This window comes from Diplotaxodon limnothrissa, linkage group LG17, assembly GCF_057381915.1.
Source record: "Diplotaxodon limnothrissa isolate DT_005_m linkage group LG17, D_limnothrissa_male_GT1.1, whole genome shotgun sequence".
In the NCBI taxonomy this organism is placed as follows: Eukaryota; Metazoa; Chordata; class Actinopteri; order Cichliformes; family Cichlidae; genus Diplotaxodon; species Diplotaxodon limnothrissa.
In genome coordinates, this window is record NC_140612.1 from 40,096,913 (window position 1) to 40,115,806 (window position 18,894).

At 41.7% G+C, this 18,894-nt stretch overlaps 1 protein-coding gene across 3 annotated transcripts in view; it reads right to left on the reverse strand.

The window, feature by feature from the left end:
- The window catches only part of anos1b (anosmin 1b), a 56,551-nt gene extending 38,863 nt beyond the window's left edge, over window positions 1–17,688 (reverse strand). For all 3 annotated transcript variants that reach the window (XM_085376317.1, XM_085376315.1, XM_085376316.1), the window contains exons 1-2: window positions 17,512–17,688; window positions 2,544–2,591 (exon numbers count right to left, since the gene is read on the reverse strand). In XM_085376317.1, the coding sequence (XP_085232443.1) occupies window positions 2,544–2,591; window positions 17,512–17,688 (225 nt within the window). The remainder of the gene's footprint in view (window positions 1–2,543; window positions 2,592–17,511) is intronic.
- Between the last annotated feature and the right edge of the window lie 1,206 nt (window positions 17,689–18,894).

The window sequence follows — 18,894 nt, forward strand, 5'->3', positions numbered from 1 at the left end:
CTGAATGCACCATCGGGGTGCATGTCCGCAACTTTAGTTCAGAGACAAACGGCAGCCAAACAATGGACAGTGTGTGCGTTCATAAGACCGTAAGTTAATGTTTTACTTCACTCAGTTATGTTGGTGTTCAGCCATGAGTGTATTTGATGACTTACCAGCAGTTTCTGCTTCTGTTTAAGTGACGTTATGTACAAGTGGCAGTTCGCTAGCATAACAGATTTGTTTGCTAATTAGCTTCTAGCAGAGAGATTCGTTGTTATCGTGTTGTTGATTCTGTGCTCTGTGTAACAGATGATAAACCGATGTAAAGTTGCCTTCAGTGCATAGTTGTATGCGGTGTGTTAATGCATAATGTCTGACTTTAAGTTTATGTAACCAGGCTGAAGTATAATGTCAGCTTATTTAGCTATATACTGTACTTGAGTACACCTCAGTTGTATCTTTATGTTTATTATGTAATCTGATTCCTAATTGATTGTATTATTATGCTTTGTCTGCAGAAACCACACATACACACACACACTCTATCTCGCCCAGCTGCGGGCACATTCTCAATTGAAAATACAAAGAATGACAACTTTAATCCTGGACTCTGCCTGTTTGTTCCTCTCACATCTGAACATTTGCAAGTGTCCTGACCCGACACTCTGAAGTGATTGCTGCCAGCTCAGATTTCTTTAACCCTTCTGAACAGCAGTACTTTTTTCAGGTAAGGAGTAAAGTAAGGGATTAGCATTGCAAAAAAAAAGTAATTAGATTACTGTTACTTTCCTATAAGCATGCAACGTTACTGCGCTACTAAAGTGTGATTTTGATTTTGAGAGTGTACGACGTTCGTGGCAGCAACAGACGTGTGCAGATCAACAGTGGATAATATGGAGTGATGGAGAGAGTACGACCGTGCAGCGTTTAAAGCTTGGAAGTACTCAGAATACTTTGAGTTTGATTCTGTAAAAAGCGACAAAAGCATTAGTGTCCACTGCACACTCTGCGTGGGAAGAAAACGTCTTTGTACAGCGAAAAATTAAACTTCAGCTCTGAGCGAGCAGCGAGCACGCTGCCACAGGAATGTGACATTCACTGACATGTTGCTGTGTTTTACTTGCATCTATTTGAAAGAGTGAGTGTAAACACAAAAAATGATTTTATTTTAGATGCTGGAATATGCAGAAAATAGGTTTAAATGTTAAACACATTTCTTCAAGTCAAAGACTGTTGCATATAATTTAATTTCTGCTTGATATATAAAGTTAAAAGATTAAAATTAATAAAACAAGTTTTAAAAAGAGACTTTTTCATATGATTCAGTTTTATATAATGGATTATGGAGAAAAAAATTACAATTGGGCTGAAAGGTCTGTTGCTTTATTACGTGTTCAGTTTGGGTAGCATGTTTTTAAAAAGTAACAAAATTACTTTTGAAAATAAGCAATCAATAAAGTAACAGGATTACTTTCTTGGGGAAGTAATCACTAATAAGTAACTAATTACTTTTGAAAATAAGTAATCAGTAGAGTAATGGGATTACTTAATGGAGAAGTAATCAGTAATCAGTAATTAATTACTTTTTTCAATTAACTGGTCCTCACTGCTAACTCTGGAGCCAGAGTTTTATGCAGGTGAAGTTGATTTACGGCCCTGCAGAATCTCCATAGACCTTAATAAATGCCATCATTTGCATTTGTACTTTTATGCTATCACAAGACAACTGTAACTAAACTGTTGCTATTAGCAGTGGCTAGTGGCAACTAGCACTAGCTAGTTGCTGTAGCTAGTTGTTACAGCAGCTAGCTACAGCAACTAGCTACTGCAGTCCCACTTTGAGAAAGTTAGATAAACTTTACTATTACCTTCTGATTAACAGAATCCGACTGATACAGGATTTCTACGGCTGATATTTAGAAAAGATATATTATATTCAATCATTTTTTTCTTTCTGATACGCAAAACATAAACAGCCCTCCATTAACATTTGTTATGTGAAGTTATTCATTTACTCATTTCCACGCTGCCCGACTCGGCTCGGATTAGCTGGTTTTTGTGTTTGCGATGTTTTAAACACAAGTTGTGAACAGATACGTGCAGACTGCCCTCTGGTGGACAAACTATGCAACATCAACACTGATAACAGGGTTGAAGGATGTTTCTCCTGTCTCTTCTTTACTTTTTAATTTTCATTTATCGACCATTATAAAGGCAGATACCGCTCAAAAAACAGGCAGATAGATAAGATCTGCTAAGGAATCAGTTGTGCTCCATTGTAGATGATTTGGTCTGTGTCAACACAATGTGTAGGTAATTTTCAAGGAAGGTGTTTTTGGCAGGCTATAGCTTTGGGCACTGCGCAGGGTATGCTGCTAAAAGAAGACGAACCCGGGCATTCGCTCCTATTTTGTTTAGGGGTTAGGACTGTTTCTTGATGTTTGAGGTAACGGGACAATGAGGGGTTGGTTATATGCTTAATGTTCCTGGTAAGTCTTGGACCAAATTAACAAATTGGTATGATGTCATAGCCCAAGCTTGTGAGTGTGTGTTGTATTTACCTGAGCACAGCGTCTGTGGTTTTCACACCAAACCAGGACTTGGTCACTCTGAAAAGAACAGAGAGGATGAGGAAGGATTAGAACAAACACAGACAGAGAAAAATAAATCGTGACGTGTTTCCTTCCCCACATTCAATCCCTTTATGTGTGACTACTGCATAACGCACAAGGAGACAGAAAGCAAAATATTGTTGCTTAAAAGGTCACTGACAAAATTACATAACCAGCCATGCGAACAGACACACACTCCACCTTTCTCTTATTTAGGTAATTATCCTCTGGGTGAAAAATGACTAAACATTCTAGGTTTGCGGCTGCAGAACCAGACAGGGACAACGTCACTCAGCGAGATGTATGGTTATGTGTGCATCTGTAAGTGTGAGTGTTGCACTCTTCATTGCTGAGTGAGTCAAGACCACCGGTAAACACGGCTGCTGTAACCAATATGACAGCGGTATCCGACATGTCATGACCACACGGACAAAAATAAAAATCAACCAAACCAACCCACCCTTATCACACAGAGTTTTCCCTTATTTGACTCTGTGCACCATCTAGACAACAACTATACAGAACTAATGAATCTATTTATTTTGTATCATTCATGCAATGACACTTCTATAAATTCATAAGAATGGGCGAGAGGCTACGTACACACTGGGCGGGCTGCCAGTCTTCCATCATACCTTATTTTAATGCGCACTGTCGATGAACGGGTCTGTTTTCGTACATAAGGCACACCGGATTATAAGACACATTAAGCAGAACAGTCAGACCAGTTAAACTTACTCAGCTCATTCTTCTTGCTCCTCCACTTCTGTACTATCGATTCATTAATGTTGAATTCTCTTGCAGCTGCTCTATTCCCGTGTTGTTGCAGTATATTAATGACTAACCTCGTGTTCTGGATGGATTATCTCAGTTGTTCTCCTGACTGAAGTTTGGTCCATTTACAACATCCTGCCATGCGATTGCATTTGTCCCTAACCATCGGGAACCCTCATGTTAACTTTTATCGAATGGAAAAAAGTTAGCGTTCATCCTCCAGCTTCATTGTGTTTATGTTATGCTAACATAGCTGTGTCGCTAGCGATCACGTAGCACATCATTATATACCAGCTAGCCCAACTTCAGTAACCCTACAAACGTCACTGCTGTTTAGTTTCCTGTCTTCATTTATGTTGGAAGTGATAGCAGAGCTGTACGTTTGAATTTTTCAGAAATCTCTCAGTCAGAACATGCTATATCATGTTTAGGTGGAAGCTAGCGAGCTAACTTCCTGCTAACTTCTAACTCCGTTAAATTCTGTTTTCATGGATGCCTGGATGTTAAACTTAATTGTTACACCTGGTAAAGCAGCAACGCTGATCATTTTATTAAAGATGAAAGAATTTAGACAGTTTTTAACTCTCAGTGATGCTGCAGTGATCATTTGACTTTGGAACCTGAAGTAGACGGAGTTTTGGACCCAGATTGGGGTCGCAGCAGATGGCCCCGCCCCTCCCTAAGCCTGGTTCTGTCAGAGGTTTCTTCCTGTTAAAAGGGAGTTTTTCCTTCCCACTGTCATCAAAGTGCTGCTCATAGGGGTTCATATGATTGTTGGGTTTTTCTTGGTATCTATTATTGTAAGATCTACCTGTACAATATAAAGCGCCTTGAGGCAACTGTTGTTGTGATTTGGCGCTAGAAAAATAAAATTGAATTGAAGTGAATAGATTACTCCGCCAGGCTTCTGACTACGGTAGCCGACAATCCATCAAGCGGTGCGGCTTCGTAGCTTACCAAAGTCGTACTAAAACATTTTTGACGGATTTTTGAGTGTCGTGTACCTCATAAAATCGGTTCGAGGTCAGTGAGCACAACCAGAATTCATACATAAGGCGCACCGGATTATAAGGTGCACTGTCAATTTTTGAGAAAATTAAAGGATTTTAAGTGCGCCTTATAGTGCGGAAAATACGGTACTTTGGATTGAACGTGGAGAACTATTATCCATGAACACAGTGTGGCTGTTTCACAGTGTGGCTGTAACTACTCACAGACCCCCTTTTGAGCCCTTAAACTGGCGTAAAAACAAACTATTAAGTTTTCATTTGGCTTTTCTGCAATAATTCGAGGATTTTGAGTCATTTTGATGCCTTTAAATAGCAATTTCTACCAGCTGTTTTGAGCTTCCTTTGGCAGGATAGTCAGTTTTGGCACAACAGGCGGCCCTTCCCTCTGAAATGCTTTGTCATCATCAGAAAAATCATGAAGCCTTTGTGCACCTTCAAAACAACTATTATAATACTTGTGTGTAACTGCCTGTTGTTATGTGGCTATGCCTTCAGAGAGAAAGACTGAGCCTCTAGTGTGTGTTGGATAAGCCCCCTTAACAACTCTTAAACCCTCTCCTGAGTGAGCTGTATTTAGCCTGAACCAGCTCAACTCTTTGCGCACACACACACACACACACACACACACACACACACACACACACACACACACACACACACACACCCTTTTCAGGGTTTTAGGTTAGCATTTGTTCTTCTGGTATTATGAGGGCTATGGGGTTATAGTTAAGGTGACAGTGCTGGGGTTAAAGGTTAGAGATTAGGAGTTAAGGGATTTCACGGTACCGAAGATGCTGAACTGACGCTTTCGCTTGTAACGCTCAGAACGGATGCACATTGTTATCGATGGATGGAGGGTGACTTGTGCAAGCACTAAGCCTGGAAGTGAAGAAATTACTGCCACTAGATCAGTCATGGGTGATGAAGGTCTTAAACCTGAGACAGACTTTGAAATAAAGTGTTCAGACAGGCCTGTCAGACAGTTAAATGCTGACTATAAGACGGGGAACACAGCTCCAGATTCTTGTTTTACATCTCCAAAACCAACAAACCGCAAGTCACCTCAGATTTCTAAAGAGACCGTCCATTGAGTATATGTGTGAAAATGATTAGAGCCCCAAATTCGACATAAATTTTGTTTGCCTCATTCCTCTCATACTCTCACGCCGTGCACTGCTACAGCTGCTTACTGCCTCACTTGTCCAGCTGTTGGCAGGAGTGAAGAATTGGTCAGCTTTCAAGAAAAAGACACAATGAATAAGATTGAAATGAAGATTTTGAGCTAAGCTTGAGCAAAGCTTCAAGGTTTCCCAGTATCTATAAGTATCTAAAAAAAAAAAGAGGTATTCCTGACCTCTGACATTATACCTCCGTGATCACTAAATGACTAATGACGGGGCAGACACCCTTGGCTTAATAGTAACCTGTGCTGGAGGTTTAAAGGGATAATGCTGCTGCACACCAGCCTTTAAACGGCACAGAAGAGAGAAGGAAGGCGGAAGCAGTAGCACATTACAGTAATTGTGTAAACCCCAATGAATAGATTAGCAACAAGTCTGTGGGGAACAATAAATGCAGAGAAGAACAGATGAGGCAGAAACGAAGGAACCGGTGTCATGGTACCGCATAGAGACACGGAGAGAAACACTTCCCTCCTCTGCTGACTTCTAAGCTTGCTAATACTGTCTGCAGTACAAAAACCCTGTTGCTATGGATACACATCTTATAGTAGCTTCTTCTTCAGTCTCTCAACATTACAACTTTTCAAGATAACATCTCAGACTGATTCTGTTTGAAAACACAAACTGAATGTGAGCCTGGAAGTTTAGACAGGTTCACTTTTACACTCAAGTTAAATTTATTTAGATCGCAACAATTGATTTACAGCAACAGCCGCCTCGAGGCGTTTCGTATTGTAAGAGAGAGAAAACCTCCGCAATCTGATGGTGGGGCGGAAGAACTCCCTTTTATCAGGAAGAACCGGGCACAGGGAGATGCAGCTGAATGACGATGAAACAAAAGGGAGTGCACACTCTGAATCTACACTGAAGAACATAGGACGGCTAAATATCTATTTCTGCATAAATTCAGCGTTGCAACATTGAGGTGTATCATTGAAGTGTAAGAAAATATGCTTCCATTCAAAAACAAAACAGGAAAACCCTTATGTGCCCTCGCAGAAATACTACATGCACTTCACAAGGCAGGTTTGTTTGTGTGACTTTTACTGGCCAATATTAAATCTTACTCTGTGAAACATTTTTGCTCGATGAGTCCGAGCTGTTATGCTACCACGTACCCAAAAGGCAACTCAGATATCCATTAGTGCAATCAGTTGGTGATGTTCAGTGCTGCTACCTGCTGCTAGGAGTACTTTCTGATGGGTTGTATAATTTACCACTTTTAATACTTTTGGCTGTCGTTCTTCACATTTCCCAGAAGCTCTTTCCGAAGCTGCCAGATGAATTTATATGAACTTTTGGGTATTAGGCTAGTTTTTAGCAAGAACCTAATAATGACAAGAGTATGGGTGAGAGAGAGAGCGCTGTTATCTGGTCTATTAAAGCTGCTGTAAGTATGAACCTTCCATTTCTTCCCGTGTGATTTCTGAACAGTGGAACAAAATGATAAGTGCAAATCTGTCAAGTTTGTGCTGTTTTCTTAGCAAACACACACCATGAATGGATATCGGTTGCTACGAAGTATTTGATGTAGGTATATAGGTAGTCCAAAGTTTTATGTTTTTGTCAACATCACGCTGCTTTGTGCCGCTTATAGATCCTTAAGCAGGGTTGTTTGAACATTCATGCACCATCAGAGGGATTACGGAAGCGGAGGATTAGCCTCTTTTGGTCACCCTGTCACTCCTTCTGTGTTTCATTTGGACTCACTGCCTTTCCAAGTCTCTGCATTTCTGCCAACTCCTGTAAAAATGACAGGAGAGGACTTAAAAATGACACCGATGATAAACTATAGATTTTCCAGCGAAAGTACCGAGGACAGCTAAGTATCTCCAGATTTTCACAGAGGAGATATAAAGCCGTGTTCCCCCCTGCTGGCCTCACATCTTCATCCTCGCTCTCAATCTTTTTCACGGTATCGTTCTTTTTCCTGTCTTCTTCATGCCATAACATCCTTCCAGTGTCAGTCAATCCACTTTAGAGCCTTCTGTAGTCTACACTCACACATATGGATGCACACACATATGAGCTAATCCCAAGTCGATTTCATGGGACATATTTGCTGTCAGAGCCAATTAAGCCAGTTTAGATGGGTCTGTGTGCCGTATGGCCATTAAACGGTGGTCAGAGTGAGGTTTCATAGGGTCTTGGTAAGTGTATGTATGTGTGTCTGCGGCAAAACAGCTGCACATGTTAAAAAAAAGTCTGAGAGAGAAAGAGGAGGTGGACTTGCATGAGATGACTAGAAAAGGAGAAAAGAAGCTGGATGTGGGCGACTGAGAGGAAGTAAGAGAGAGGGAGGATACTGAAAAGAATAAAGAGACAGTCAAAAGAAGGTGAAATGTGGAAATAAATATTAGTTAATAGGAGGAGACTGGAAAGGATGGGGAGTGTTGTGAAACAGGATGCTGTTCATCTGGCTAAAGTTTCTTCTTCAAGGATATTTTATAAATGAAAAGCCAACATTCAACACAACAAATCCATCAAGACGGAATATTGTAAAATAAAGATACAGACTTCACAAAAAGGCCTCCAGCTGCTTTTTTTAATGAAGTCCTACAACAAGAAACCATGCTAAATATATATATATATATATATATATATATATATATATATATATATATATATATATATATATATATATACACATACATACAGTGGGGCAAAAAAGTATTTAGTCAGCCACCGATTGTGCAAGTTCCCCCACCTAAAATGATGACAGAGGTCAGTAATTTGCACCAGAGGTACACTTCAACTGTGAGAGACAGAATGTGAAAAAAAAAAATCCATGAATTCACATGGTAGGATTTGTAAAGAATTTATTCGTAAATCAGGGTGGAAAATAAGTATTTGGTCACCTCAAACAAGGAAAATCTCTGGCTCTCACAGACCTGTAACGTCTTCTGTAAGAAGCTTTTCTGTCCCCCACTCGTTACCTGTATGAATGGCACCTGTTTGAACTCATCATCTGTATAAAAGACACCTGTCCACAGCCTCAAACAGTCAGACTCCAAACTCCGCCATGGCCAAGACCAAAGAGCTTTCGAAGGACACCAGGAAAAGTATTGTAGACCTGCACCAGACTGGGAAGAGTGAATCTACAATAGGCAAGCAGCTTGGTGTGAAAAAATCAACTGTGGGAGCAATCATCAGAAAATGGAAGACATACAAGACCACTGATAATCTCCCTCGATCTGGGGCTCCACGCAAGATCTCATCCCGTGGGGTCAAAATGATCATGAGAACGGTGAGCAAAGATCCCAGAACCACACAGGGGGACCTGGTGAATGACCTGCAGAGAGCTGGGACCAAAGTAACAAAGGTCACCATCAGTAACACACTACAACGGCAGGGAATCAAATCCCGCAGTGCCAGACGTGTTCCGCTGCTGAAGCCAGTGCATGTCCAGGCCCGTCTGAAGTTTGCCAGAGAGCACATGGATGATACAGCAGAGGATTGGGAGAATGTCATGTGGTCAGATGAAACCAAAGTAGAACTTTTTGGTATAAACTCAACTCGTCGTGTTTGGAGGAAGAAGAATACTGAGTTGCATCCCAAGAACACCATACCTACTGTGAAGCATGGGGGTGGAAACATCATGCTATGGGGCTGTTTTTCTGCCAAGGGGACAGGACGACTGATCCGTGTTAAGGACAGAATGAATGGGGCCATGTATCGTGAGATTTTGAGCCAAAACCTCCTTCCATCAGTGAGAACTTTGAAGATGAAACGAGGCTGGGTCTTCCAACATGACAATGATCCAAAACACACCGCCCGGGCAACAAAGGAGTGGCTCCGTAAGAAGCATTTGAAAGTCCTGGAGTGGCCTAGCCAGTCTCCAGACCTCAACCCCATAGAAAATCTGTGGCGGGAGTTGAAAGTCCGTGTTGCTCGGCGACAGCCCCAAAACATCACTGCTCTCGAGAAGATCTGCATGGAGGAATGGGCCAAAATACCAGCTACTGTGTGTGCAAACCTGGTAAAGACCTATAGTAAACGTTTGACCTCTGTTATTGCCAACAAAGGTTATGTTACAAAGTATTGAGTTGTATTTTTGTTATTGACCAAATACTTATTTTCCACCCTGATTTACGAATAAATTCTTTACAAATCCTACCATGTGGATTCATGGATTTTTTTTTTTCACATTCTGTCTCTCACAGTTGAAGTGTACCTCTGGTGCAAATTACTGACCTCTGTCATCATTTTAAGTGGGGGAACTTGCACAATCGGTGGCTGACTAAATACTTTTTTGCCCCACTGTATTACAATAAAATAAAAGACAAAAAAAGCGATCTTAAGTTTTTCCACTTGTTGGGTCTTAAACTTTCAGTTCTGGGATCCGCAAGAAAAATCTGTCACGAGAGACCCATCAGAAGCACAAGACTGACCCTCGGAGTAGGAAACACTTGCGCTAAAGGACTTCCACATGGTTCTGACTGCTGCTGATCTTTGCTGAAGGAAAAACAACCTGATATTAGCCTTTAAAATAAAACACGACGACGCGTGCACGGTCAGCGTGCACGCATGCAGCTGCACACACCCGTCAGTGTTTGAAGGGGAGAGAGATATAAATCACACTTCTGCCAGATGCAGTGATTAAAAAAAAAACAAAAGTGTGTGCAGGAGAGACAGAGGAGGAGAAAGTGTGTGTGTGGGTGTGTGCTGTGGTCAGCGCTTGTGGTGAGGTGCAGTAGAAAGTCTCTTTAACATCAGGCATTAACTCTGCTAATCACACCCAGATGACCAGAAGCAAACGCGGTGATGGTGTACGGCTTGTTTGTGTGATGAATATATCATGACTAACGTCCACTCAACACAATATAAAGTTCTTCCCAAAAGAACAGCCTTGAGGTCCGAAAGCTTCCCGACAGAAGCCCCATGACTCATTGTTGTGTCCACCTTCGAGTTCGTGGCGCCCTACATCCTGTAAACAACAAGCGTCAAAACAAAGGGGATTTTATTACATTCCCAAATCTTAAAGCTTTCTCCTTCTCCTTCCGTCAGAAACTGGGGTTTAGACGAGAAGACTGACAGTATTCAAACTAGGAAGCTCGCCAGTGAGTTAGCGCAAAGAGCGTAAAAACAAAGAAAACCAACTGTCTGCCAACCTGTGTCAAGTCTAGTCAAGTCAAGTGTAGGGCTGCCACGATTAGTCGACTAGTCACGATTAGTCGACTATCAAAATCGTCGACGACTGATTTAATAGTCGACGCGTCGTTTGAAGCTTTGTAAGATCACAAAAGACGCAGGAATCAGTAGCAGGATTTAAGAGTGTAATAACGGACTGAAACAGAAGATGGCAGCACTGCATGTACAAGGATGCCAGCTGCCGTTAAACCCCGAAGAAGAAGAAGCTGTGTCCCGGAATTCATAGCGCAGCCCAGCTCAGTTTCCAACAATGGCGGCAGCTAGTTAGTTTTAATATTACTCTTATTATTCTTTCTGGGTCACAAAATAAATGTTTAACATATTTTCAGGCGAGAATGTAGCTGTGTAAACCTCAAATATCGGCTCAGTTTATCAAGACACCACATATTTTCAAAAGCACTCCGACGTTTTTGGAGACGTCTGTTACTAGCTCGATAGCTAGCCTGGTGCAAGGCTCACTAGAGCCGTGAGAACACCGGACTCCCGGCAAATCATTTTCAAACCCACCGCCGTCCTTCGCATATCAGGTTAAACATGATATATAAGTCAAATTTAATAAACTATCATCTTGTCTTTATTTTTAGTTAGCACAGACCTTAAACACTTAAAGCTGTAAGCTAATGATAGTTATATAAGAGCAGATGCTGCTGGTGCAATAAGCTGTACGTTTTATGTTGAATGGATGATGATCTGATTAATCGACTTCTTCCTCCTAGCGTTTTTCCCGCTCGGTTGCAGGGTCCGCTTTTCTGCAAAGTCGTCTCCACTTGGGTCGGTCAAGGGCGTCGGTCAGATCGGCTTCGATCTTCTTCACGTCGTCCTTGATTCGGTCCATCCATCTCCGCTTTGGTCTGCCTCTAGGTCGACGTCCTTGGGGGCTGAGCCGCAGTGCTGTTCTCACCACTGAGTTCTCATCGCTCCGTACCACATGTCCGTACCACCGCAGCCTCGCTTCTTGCATCTTATCTGTGATTGGCGTGATTCCCATCCTCTTTCTAACGTCGGTGTTCATGACGTGGTCCCATCGTGTTAGGCCTAGGCACCATCGCAGCATCCGCATCTGATTAATCGACTAATCGCAAAAATAATCGCCAACTAGTCAACTATCAAAATAATTGTTTGTGGCAGCCCTAGTCAAGTGGCTTTATTGTCATTCCAACCATGTGCAGTGTTACAGTACATGGTGCTACATATAACAGACCATCAACACAGGACAACATAAAGTGCAATGTGCAAAAATTGCAACAAAAAAAACAAAGTGCAACAATGTGCACAATGTGCAAAAAAGAACTTGGAGTATAACGGTGTGCATGTGTGTTTCTGTGGAGACTTTAGAAAGTTATTGTTCCTAACACTGAAACACACCTTAGAAGGCAGGTTATTGGAAGAACTATCCATCTGTTACGATCTATTACAGCCAATTCGATTAATGAACCACGGAGAGCATCCAGCAGGAAAAGCAAAGTTGCAGTCGAGCACTGTGGCAGCGTGCCACCTGTTGATTCTTCAGATATTTACAACCTTACTGAGTAGTAAACTCGTAGTTTCAAAGCCGGGCAAGCTGGGGATGGTCTTTAAAAAGTGATCTTGTGAATCTCACAAGACTCCAGTTGCCTTGCAAGGTGAGGCCATACCCAAGCCAGTATTTGCTCTTTGTTTGTCCCAGACGTACGTGTGACATTTATCTCCTTATCAATGGAAAGGAGTAACAAGGGGGAAAAAAGGATTTAAGTAGCACATATAAAATATCACGACAGTCTAGATGTGGCAAAAGAGTCTTTCTTTCCAAAGCTGCAACAAAGCCATGCCCTCAGAGCCTTGCCATTCCAGCTGTGATTTACTGTTTTGGAATTTCTTGTCCTGGTTTCAGGTGAGAGTCGCTCTTACACTGCCACAACTTTATCACCATCTATGCACTGATCAAATGACAGGGCAGTCACAAAGCTGCACTGGCTTTATCTTTGAGGCGAATCAAACAAGCCTTTGTTTCCTGCCGTCGCTCACCCGGATGCCTGTCTCGCTGCATGTCAGTCTACTTCTATAGCCTACGTATCAGTTCACCGAGTTGTCTGTCTTCACCTGCGTCTGTCACACCTGCTTGCCTGCTCTCCTGTCTTTCCATCCCTCTGCCCATCTTCACGCTTGACCGAGTCTGCCCACCTGCCCTTATCTCCTCGTCTGTCTCCGTGCAACCTGACCTGACCGTTGTCTCTGGTCTTTTTCAGAGCGTGACTGGTTGGCTGACCGACCTTTGGGCCGATTAGAGTTACCTACCGCAGCGTAATCGGGACAGACAAATGCACGCATGCGCACACTTAGACAAGGATGCACAGGGAGCTCGTTTAACCTACCGCCGGCCCTTATCCCATCAGCGCCACAGCATGTGAGCGTCTAAGAACACGGGCTAATCTGAGCTACTACGTATGTGTAAAATAATTCACCTCTTCGGGCAAGACGGGAGTTTTTCGCTTATTTTAGGAGCTTACATCAAGGAGGAATCTGGGAATATGACAACATACCAACATGTTTATATATATATTTAAGTGTGCTCTCTCACACACAAAAGAGCTATAATTACACTATTACGCCATACAAGGGAAAGTAGTGGAAAACCCAGAGACGCAGCATAAAGAGAGGTGTAAATAGAAAACTGGTGACTCAAATTCTAGTGGCTACACACTAGCCACACACACACACACACACTGAGAAAGAGCCAAAAACACAAAGTTCACCCACATGAAGCCAGAGGAAGCAATGTGTGTGTTTGTGTCTGAGTGTGGTGACTGAGGAGGATGAGTAAAGCTCGGTTTGTCTTTACTGATGTCGTAGTTGCTGGAACTGTTATCTAAAGGCTTTTTTCTTTTTTCTAGAGGGAATGAATGCTCTAACATACTCCTACCCATCAATCAATCCGTGTGCTCTCTAAGCTGTCCTATAATAGTTTCGAGGAGTGATGCAACTCTCCAGGATGTGGCTGAGAAGAAAATTTGTTTCCTTGTTTCCTCAGAATTTTGATGTGCTTTTTATTTTGGTTTAAACACACAGACTCTTTTTAAAACCTCTGAGGCTCTGCGTCCTTTTCCTCTCCGATTTCTTCTAATCACAGTCTGTATATAAAAGATGGATGTAGTTTGTGTCGTCTGGGTTTTTTGGAGCCAGAGATGACCGCATTTAAACGAATGTACAACGTGCTAAATTATAAGTTGATGCTAGCAAGCTCAGTTAGCAAGGTGGATGTGGAGATAACAGCCAGTTGGTGTTGGTGTATAAATAAATCAAGAATCAATCAATAAAATCAGTGCATTATTGATTAATCTCACATTTATTTTTAATCAAACAGACTCTACAAAATGTGTCAAAATAGAAAAAAATGTCAATCCTCACTGTAAAGATGTTAGAAACAGAAACGAACAACAACAATAGGACTGCCACAAACGATTATTTTGATAGTCGAATAGTCACTGATTATTTTTGCGATTACTCGATTAATCAGATCATCATCCATTGGACGTAAAAAGTACAGCTGATTGCACCAGCAGCATCTGCTCTTATATAACTATCATTAGCTTACAGCTTTAAGTGTTTAAGGTATGTGCTAACTAAAAATAAAGACAAGATGATAGTTTATTAAATTTTAATGAAATTTGCAGATTGTTTCGGTGGAGTTTAATAAACTCCTTGCTATCTAAAATATAACAGGACACAGGAGTATATTCTGGAGCATCTCACACTTCTGATAATCAGCTGTCTGCTTGACTTTATTCAGCTGTGTAAAAACTATAACTTTAATCTCAGCCAAACCGATTTACTCAGGAACAAATAAAATACTGAAAAAAGCCAAACAATAACATTTTTAAGTTATCTAAGTGACTTATATATCATGTTTAACCTGAGTAGCGAAAGACGGCGGTGGGTTTGAAAACGATTTGCCGGGAGTCCGGTGTTCTCACGGCTCTAGTGAGCCTAGCCCCCGGCTAGCTATCGAGCTAGTGGGTAACAGACGTCTCCGAAAACGTCGGAGCGCTTTTGAAAATATGTGGTGTCTTGATAAACTGAGCAGATATTTGAGGTTTACACAGCTACATTCTCGCCTGAAAATATGTTAAACGTTTATTTTGTGACCCAGAAAGAATAATAAGAGTAATATTAAAACTAACGAGCTGCCGCCATTGTTGGAAACTGTGCTGGGCTGCGCTATGAATTCTGGGACACAGCTTCTTCTTCTTCGGGGTTTAACGGCAGCTGGCATCCTTGTACATGCAGTGCTGCCATCTTCTGTTTCAGTCCGTTATTACACTCTTAAATCCTACTACTTATTCCTGCGTCTTTTGTGATCTTACAAAGCTTCAAACGACGCGTCGACTATTAAATCAGTCGTCGACGATTTTGATAGTCGACGTAATCGTGACTAGTCGACTAATCGTGGCAGCCCTAAACAACAATCTTTATTATTATTATTTTAACTAACTGGTTAATACTTTTGGTATACACCAAAGTCTTCTACAGCTCAAGCTAACATCCTCAAATGATTTAAAAAAGCCAAAGATTTTTTATTTTAATCAGTTATAAGAACCAAATTTTGTGCAGCCGGATAAAATGATTCCAAGAGCCAGAACCATTCAGGTGGCCGAGCAGGAGCCTGACAACAACGAGGCTGGGCAGACAGCTGGTAACAAAGGAGACAAAGAGCCCCCCCCCCCCCACAAGAGCTTGGTGGCTAACCTTGAGGCCAATAACAGTGAGGGAGCCAGTGACAGGTATGAAAGCTTTTTGAAGGGCAGAGGAGACGCCTGGAACCCACAGACTGAGACCTACACCCTCAGAAAACCCTTTTCTTCTCTTTGCAGCAAGCTAACAACCATTGTACTGGTAGAATAAGGAGAAAAGACTGGAAATCCTCAAATTCAGGGAGGAATATGTCTACCAGGTCTATGTTTTGCTGTTTTGTGATATGTTGGAATTATTAAGACGTGAGGACCCAAATGCAAAATGCTAAGAGTCAGACGTCAATGAATAAAAGGCGAGTGATTTATTGAGGGGATTAAAGTCCAAAAAACAATAAATCCAACATCAAAGTTAAACAGAATTCCACAAAAATGCAAAGCTACAAAACACAATGGATCAAATATAAACAGCTTGGAGCACCAGCACAACTAGGCTTCAATAATATCAGAAAAAATGAACTGAACAGAAATCAGAAACAACCTGACACAATTCATGAAACTAGGGAAAGTAATAAAACCAAAGCAAAAGACACAAACACCCGACTCAGAAACTGGTGCTGAAAAATCACCTGGTTTCATTTGAATCACTGAATTTGCACATTTGATTCTTGCACACTGGTTCATAAAGTTTAAACCAAATGTTCCCTTTCTCACACCTCTGGTCTAGAACACCCACACACACACACACACACACACACACACACACACACACACACACACACACACAAATGCAAACATCTAAACGGTAAAGTCATCCAGAGGCCACCCTCATTACTCAATGCACAGGTGGCGAGGGTCTTTTCTGGATGGACAAGGACCAGACCAAACCTCGGTTTTATATGTGAGCATATGCAACCCCCCCCCCCCCCCCCCACACACACACACACACATACACACTTTTGTCTGCACACCTCAGAGCCATTGGGGCTGAACTCTGTGGTTAATGACTTTCCCACCCACTACACAGCATGCACATGTTGAAGCCGTTAACGATAAGTGGCTTTTCGAACTTGGTAACGTCCTAATGTCCCTGTTAATCTCACATTCCTCACTACAAAGGCCCCAGTACACAGCACAGCAATCCCTGCAAGATGAGCCATTTTGTGAACTATTAAAAACCAATAACCAAAGTTTTTTTCGGCCTACCTTTGCCCCACTAGAGTATTGACACGGGCCGACTTCAATCTGAGCAACATCAACATCATTTGGTCAGAACTTCCTGATGAAAACCACGTGGAGAACAACAGTTCAAGTGTAGATCACAAGGTTGTTGTTGTTTTTGCTTAATAGTGCAGCACTCAGCTGCTTTACTCTGCACTGCACCTTTCTCTTTTGGCCTAGCTTATCCAAAAATCATTGTAACAACACAGCACTGAGGGAAAAAGACAGGAGGGCAACATTTATTAACAACTTGTAAAGTGCACGTTAGAAATGGCTGCATTGTGTATTTTCTACAGCAAGACAGTCAAATATCACGATCTGTCCTAACTGACACACTGAGTGAAATTAGTACTTGTGGCTAAGACTACATCTGGAAATCACCTGCAAAAATCATTCTGTCCATGTTATAATTTTACATTTTAAGGTCACACCTTCTTCTTTTAGGCATAATTAACAAATGCACGGACTGGTTCAATATGTTCCAATGAAAAATGTTTAGACTGAGCTTATGTGAATATATAAAGTGACATATTTGACAAAATAATAAAACTGTGTTATTGTAAAGTGACCACAAACAAAACCTCGATATTGATTAAGACTGGTAGCGCTGCGGTGGACCCCCCCCCCCCCCCCCTCCAAAACAAACAAACAAACAAACAAACAAACAAACAAAAACAAGCAGTAATTGTAAACATTCAACATAGTACATATATAATTTTACTTTTGTACGTTATCTCATATTAGACCAACTGGACTGGGTTTTCACATCAAGCCGACCGGATTAAATGTTTCTCTGTTTATTTCAACGGTTTCTCGTGCGTTTTGTAGGCTATGACACCGGTGCTCGTGCGGAAGGTGACCCTCAGGTGAAAAACACACTAAAACAAAGGATTTGGGGCAAAATGCTTGTCCGTACCTGGAGGTGTCTGAAAGCAGCGGTTAGCTGGGTCATGTGCAGAGTGAGGCACCTGGATGTGCATCTGGCGCTGTTCGTTTTCTCCTGAACATCCTCCTGCTCCGGCGAACTCCTGCGAGCACAAGTCACCGCCAGCATCGCGCAAAGCAGCACCAAACCGGCCCGACGAACTGACATTACACCGGAAGCTAATACAAAAACATACACAACAACAACAAAAAGATTTTTCCCTCTCGTTTCCTCTTGTTTCGAAGGCGTCCTCCTCTCTCTGACTTATAAATTCAGAATGAAAACATCCGAGCGCCGCTCGTGCCTGCGCGCGAGTAGGGAGTGGAGCGCCTCCGCGGACACTCCCACCACCGGTACAAGTGCGGCCACGTGGAGTTATAACGTTCTTCATCCTCATTATCCTAAATACCGTCATCATCCTCGGCAACGTCGTGCACAAGCGGCAATAATTACTATCGCCGCTGCTTCTTCCGATGATCAGGCCAGTGGCATGCGCGCTTCTTCACTTTCATTACGATTTTTTCTATTTAATTTTACAGTTTTTGCATCATTTGTTTTCATAAAATTGACCAGCAACCCTCAGCGTCATCACACGCACCAGCTGTTAGTGCTGTAGGCGTCAGTGGTCAGGTTTACTTCAGGCCAGCACTGTGGAGAGACCAGAGCGGGGTCTTTTTTAACGTGTTTCTCCTGGAAAGTTAAAATTATGACGACAAGAAGAAGAAGAAGAAAGTGGTTGATTCCACTTGGTATTCAGCTTGATATTGTGCATCACTCTCATCACACTGAAACACGTTAATTCTAATCCAAGCAAGCATCCAATCAGTTTAATTACATTTTTATTATCATTGAAACGTTTATTGCTTTAAAACATTAGATATGCACATAAGTATATTTAATCATTTTTATCCCTTTTTAATATTCTTGCACGTGTTTGTAGGTTCAGGTGCGGAGTTATCGTCATTATTGTTGTTGCTTCACTCATGGTTGTGCTTAATTTTATCAGCTTCACTTCCAACATAATGATCTTTATTTTCATCATCACCATCATCATCATCACCACTGTTCTTAGAGTCTTTTTGACGACCACTTTTATTCTGCTGTGAAACAAAAACAAGAAACAAGAACACCAAGATAATCTTGCTGTTGTCATCAGTGCTCTGATAGTACTGCCTTGTTATGAGGGCAGAAACATAATAAACAGGCCAAAGTTTACTTTAATGTTCTGTTACATGGTTGCAAATATCAGGCATGCAAACAAAGCAAAAGGAGCAGAATGAAAGTCCAAAAGTCCAAAACTAAGACTAAGGAATGCAAGAAGGCGATAAGGACATATAGACGATCTGTCAAATGCTTAGTGGACAAGTGCTGGTG